Source organism: Littorina saxatilis, linkage group LG12, assembly GCF_037325665.1.
Source record: "Littorina saxatilis isolate snail1 linkage group LG12, US_GU_Lsax_2.0, whole genome shotgun sequence".
In the NCBI taxonomy this organism is placed as follows: domain Eukaryota; kingdom Metazoa; phylum Mollusca; class Gastropoda; order Littorinimorpha; family Littorinidae; genus Littorina; species Littorina saxatilis.
In genome coordinates, this window is record NC_090256.1 from 66,121,484 (window position 1) to 66,127,548 (window position 6,065).

Below are 6,065 nucleotides of genomic sequence, written 5' to 3' on the forward strand. Positions count from 1 at the left end.
AGTTCGCCGATTCGGAGAAGACGATGTCACATTGTTCGGTTTCGTAGCTCCAGAAAAATAGATGAGGAAGATACCAAAGGAGATTTCCTACAGGTTAATCTGCACAGCGTGTTTCCAGTGTCTGCGCGAGGAAGCGCTGTCGAAAGCGCAGTGTCGATCTGTCCATCTGGCAGTCGTGTCCCCGGCCGTAAGTAGGCTACAGACAGACAGATCTAGATCTAGTGTCTCGCACTCTTGCACCGTGTCACCTATACTTACTGTGTGTGTGTGTATGTGTGACGGAGTGATTGAGTTTGTGTTACTGTTTGTCGATTTCTTACGTGAGCCTTGAAGGTTTGGTATGTGTCCAAGCAGAAGAATACTCTTATCCAAAGTAAAAGCCTGGACAGGTCTGTGATGGTATTCGTGCTAGTTTATACGGGAAGGAAAGTAACTTTAGTGATCCTGGACATAGACCAAATAGCCTGGACCGCCAACACGTCACGTGACCCTTCGAGGTTACGACGCTCGACTTTCAGGGGCGCTTAGCGTCCGGTTTGAAAGGTCAGCGATTCGAAGACAGTGAAAAGAAAGCACGCTCCAGTTATTTGTGACAATGGGAGGTGACAATGAACTGGATTTTCCAAAACTCCAAACTAAACTTAACAAAACTCATCGAAAAACATGTTCCATATGCACTTTAGCTGAGTTTATTTTAGCATTTTCAGAACTTACCTCGGCAACTTCGTCCATGTTTACAATCGACACCGGATATGACATCAACCTGATTTCTGAAAGGCCATGTAAGCGTAGGTTCCTAAATGCGAGAGGCCGCTACCTCGTAATAGAGAGAAAGAGCGGAGAGAGAGCTAGTTGGCGGTCCAGGATAAATGGTCTATGTTCTGGATAAACGTTTGCACACAAGTCATTCCGGTACAACATTCAGGACACAGTGCGAGCTTTTTGACAAAAGAATGGCTTCGCTATGAGAAACGAATCAGACTGCAGTGGCTTGCAACTGGGGTTTGTGCAAAGTATGGTTAAATTCAACACATAAACTACAAGACATTATACTAAATTTCGTCATAAAAAAACAGTCGATCGATGTGCATACCGTGTGTATTCTGCTGTAAAATGAATACAGCAAGAACAGCGCAGAAAGAACACGATCGATGTGCATACCGTGTGTATTCTGCTGTAAAATGAATACAGCAAGAACAGCGCAGAAAGAACACGATCGATGTGCATACCGTGTGTATTCTGCTGTAAAATGAATACAGCAAGAACAGCACAGAAAGAACACGATCGATGTGCATACCGTGTGTATTCTGCTGTAAAATGAATACAGCAAGAACAGCACAGAAAGAACACGATCGATGTGCATACCGTGTGTATTCTGCTGTAAAATGAATACAGCAAGAACAGTACAGAAAGAACACGATCGATGTGCATACCGTGTGTATTCTGCTGTAAAATGAATACAGCAAGAACAGCACAGAAAGAACACGATCGATGTGCATACCGTGTGTATTCTGCTGTAAAATGAATACAGCAAGAACAGCACAGAAAAAAACAATCATAACCAAATGCAACAAGAATAACACAGGCAAATCAACGAACTCATGCCATGCTCATGAAATAAAAACCCAACACATTGAAATGAGAACAGAGTACTGTTACACATAAAAGACTAGATGAATCGTATGTGGTAGACAACTCACGTATGACATGCTGCCTCTGTAAAAGAGAAGACACCCACTAGACTATTACAACAGACTGAAGAGGACAACAAACATGGATCGCGTACGCAAAAGACAAAATCAGGGTCGAACATGCTGGCCACTGCAACTTAAAAGTAAGCAATTTTGTTGACGGGGGGCAAAGAAAGGTGCATCGTATGCCCACACTTGGCGTTGATTTAACTGAGAATCGATGGAGTGTATCAAGAAACAAAAGAACACAGGCTTATAGCGTTTCAAAGCCATTGTCATTATCTTCTTTGCCCGTCGTTTGTGCAACATGCAGGGACTGTAAACTCTGCTGATAAGACACAATCGAGAACAAAACAGAGAGCGAGAGAGAGAGAGAGAGAGAGAGAGAGAGAGAGAGAGAGAGAGAGAGAGAGAGAGAGAGAGACAGAGAGACAGAGAGAGACAGAGACAGAGACAGAGAGACAGACAGACAGGACGTGTAAGGACAATTTACTTTTCCAATGGATCGATTGCTTAGTAGTTTTACTTTTTTGCTTTGACTGGTTTTCGTGTGCAAATAGGCCGTATAAGTCTGCACCAAAAAAGTCGACATAGTTTAATTTCAAAGCTGCAGTTATCGTCCAGACGATGTTCACAAAAGTTTTGTTAATGAATCAAATTCCCTAGCAAACGTCGGATACTTTTTAAAGTCTTCCGTTCCTGAAGTGTTTTGTTGTTAAAATTTTCCAAAACCGTTAAATGAGAATAGACAAAACCTTCAAAACAATGACATATATTATGCACAACTTTTGTCGGCAAGTCGTTTACATTATTATTTACAGTTTTTTCTCTCACTAAGTCCAATGTAAATATTGTGGTTGACATCATATACATCCTTATTATTAGATATTGTACTTTTAGGCTTTTGTAAACAGTTCAGCATGCGATTCTCGCTACTAATGTTTATTATTCCTTATCAAAGGTGATGATGGCAGTAAAGTCTGGGGTTGGGGCGTAAAGCCTAACATTAATCGGGCGAAGTGGACTTCGCGAAGCAAGCTGCCGCATAAGATTCGGCACAGCATTTTCAGTAAAAGACTTCGCGAAATCGACTTCGGGCTCTATGAATGACCGCCTTTAGGGCGTAAGGGGTGAGGTGTGTGTGTGTCGGGGGGGGGGGGGGAGATGGAGACATTTGATCACGCCAAGTGTGGGACCAAAAAAGCGATGCACGTTTCCAGCAAAGGGGTACGGGTGGGGATCAAGTCAAGTACCATAGTTGTAACTCTAACTCGTAACCAGGGGACTCAATAACCTGAACAAGGGTTTGTGTGGTTTGCACCTTTGCGTAACACGGGACATAAGGCGGTGGTGGTGGAGCTGACGAAGGCGCTGTTGTAGGCAATGCCAGCCTCTTCTCTGTTCTTGGAGGAGGTCACTAAGGCCGCGGGAAGGAACCAGAAGCAGAGGCCAGCACAATACAACCTCTGGAAACCAACCACACACATTTCCCATCACACGCTGACCTAGTACCGAGAACAAAAGAACACGAACGAAGGCAAAGAAAGAACCCATTCTATATATTAACTTTAACTTAGTGTTTGTGTCCAATCGCTGGGAATTTCGGGCCGCTTCCTCCCAGTGGAAAGCTTGCAGCAACAGAGTCGCGCTACCCAGGAGTGTGCGTGTTTAATAGTAATCAGCCACCTGCACTTATGGCAGAATGACCGAGGTCTTTCACGGGCCACAGTGGTGACACGGGGGTGGAACATGGATACCGTCTCTGAGACTGCACATAAAGTGGATTCGAACCCGTGGCCCTGGGATCACAAGTCCAGTGCTCTACCAACTGAGCTACCGGGCCCCCCTATAGCTATATATCTAATTCTATATGTATATATGTAGAATTACCAACGATTCAGTGTGAAGTCAAAGAAATAGAGGATGCCAGGTGGAATCACGAACAGCTATTTGGATTGACGAACGATTGTAAATCAAAGAAACAGGGGAAACTATATATAGAAGTACAAACAATTGTACATCGAAGAAACAAGGGATACAATTGTATAGAATTACCAACGATTGTCAGTCGAAAAAATAGATAGGGGATGCTATAGAATTTCAAACGGCTGTAAAGTCAGAGTAATGGCTGGGGGAAACGAGTAACAGAAACAAAGATCACAAACACAACCAGTTAATCTTATACTATAAACACAAACAAAGCCCCCCCAAAACCATCAGCATAACATCCTAAATTTCTATCTAAAAATAACTGAAATCTTAAAGCAGTAACTCTTCCGCCTAAAGAAAGTTGAGAGTTGCTCGACTGGCTCCGAATACAATGAGAATTCTGTTACAAAAACCTTCCATTTTTCGCCTTCAATCTTAAGTTTGGAGTCCAGAAACACTATAGTCTTGCAGTACTGTATCTTGTAATTGCAAAAAAATAGTTACAATCATCCGCAGAGTTTCCGGGAGGAAGATCACTACAGTTATTGTCAGTTATTGTCAGTAGAAACTGATTGGCAAGCAAGTACGCAGAAGAAGCTCAACAAATAAGAATTAGATGCGCGATTCAGAATCTCAATTGTAACCGACTTTACAAATAAATAGCAAAGCTGTGGTTTATTGCTAGTTTTCAGTGCAAATTTTGACGAGCTGCGGCTTTGGAATGTGCAGAAAATCGTAAATGTACACACAACTCATGTATGATAGTGCTTACATGTCGGATGCTTTTCTTAGACAGGTTAAAGATTTATCAACGTGATATTCCACGTTAAATAACTACGAAAATGTCTTTTTCTCTCTCTTAAGATACCCAAGTAAACGTAAACCGGAACAGGAAACCGAACGCGACACTTGCTTAAACTCGGGTAGGATGATAAAGATCTGTATAGAAGGTAATCCAGCGACAATATAAACCAGGCAGCAAAATACAAAAGAACACATGCTGATAGCGTTTCAAAGCCAATGCCATTCTCTTCTTTGCCCATCGCTTGTGCAACATGCCAAGATGCAAACGAACGTATTTGTCAGTGAGTTTTTGGTTTAGCAACGAGAGAGGAGAGAGCGACTTTTTTTTCTATTTTTTCAGGGGCTGTAAACTCTGCTGCTAAGACAAAAACGAAATTACAACATTGAGAGAGTGAGAGAGAGAGAGAGAGAGAGAGAGAGAGAGAGAGAGAGAGAGAGAGAGAGAGAGAGAGAGAGAGAGAGAGCTACAACATTGAGAGAGAGAGAGAGAGAGAGAGAGAGAGAGAGAGAGAGAGAGAGAGAGAGAGAGAGAGAGAGAGAGAGAGAGAGAGAGAGAGAGCAAGTTTCAAATCAGGCATACTATGCATACACGTACAGACGGTTTCAAGTTTACATGGGTGACATACAAAACAAAAGAAAGACATTAAGCAAGGTTTACAGCCAACAGACATCATGTCTAAAACTGAAGAAATAATAGATCTATAACTGATGTCAACTAATTATACCTTTCGAGATTTCCTTTTTATGTCACACGTGTACTTTCGGGGAAGAAAAGCAACACAACGTGCTCAGATTTTGAGTGTGCATATAAATTATGGCCAAGCGAATAGACTGACAGACATAAAATTATACACACGCACACAGCAGAAACATACACTTGTATCACCAGTCTTCACAGATAGCATTCAAATTCAAAAGTACACACACGCACAGAGAAGATCGCCCACAGCCCCTTTACAAGGCAACTTTGATACGTGTAAAACAGCAACTAAATGACAGGCATCTCAACGGTTGCAATCTGCATTAAAACAACCTCATTAAACCAGAACTTAAACATATACACACTTGTGAATAATTTAAAAACAATCATAATCAATCAGCCATATTGATCATCTTTGGAGCACTCGCTGCATTCCGGAAGCTCCCGTATGCAACTGAACTGCGTGACCTCTATAGCCTTAGTATAGTCACGTGATTGCTGACGTTTGCTGAACTTGTTACGGAAAGAGACCATGAAGAGTACCTCAGACTGGGAGAGGAAGAATGAAGACGTCCTGGAGGATCTTCTTCTCGCTCTGTTGTTCATGGACCGACTCAGTCGGAAGCGTTGCCACTTCTTCTTTATCACACTCTGCACCTGATGACATAAGATACGACTTGAGACACGGTTATTTATTGTTAAACAAAGTACAACTGAACTAACATCCTTACGGTAGTGGGCATAAAGCCCCAATTAATACACGAATTCCGTAAATAACTTTGTCGGGTTTGTATGTGTTGTGAAAAGTGAATACTCTTGAATTTATTGAGGCATAATTATGTCAACTGATCGCTTTCAGCTGAAATGACACCAACCGGACTACTGTGACTGCAAATGATGTAGCAATGCATTCTCTCTCTCTCTCTCTCTCTCTCTCTCTC

General features: G+C 42.2%; 1 protein-coding gene across 1 annotated transcript in view; it reads right to left on the reverse strand.

Annotated features, from left to right (window-relative positions):
* Positions 1–6,065, reverse strand: part of LOC138982599 (corticotropin-releasing factor receptor 1-like) — a gene marked incomplete at its 5' end in the record, with an annotated part of 84,914 nt that overhangs the window by 5,251 nt on the left and 73,598 nt on the right. The window contains 1 exon segment of the mRNA XM_070355924.1: positions 5,668–5,781. Coding sequence (XP_070212025.1) covers positions 5,668–5,781 — 114 coding nt within the window.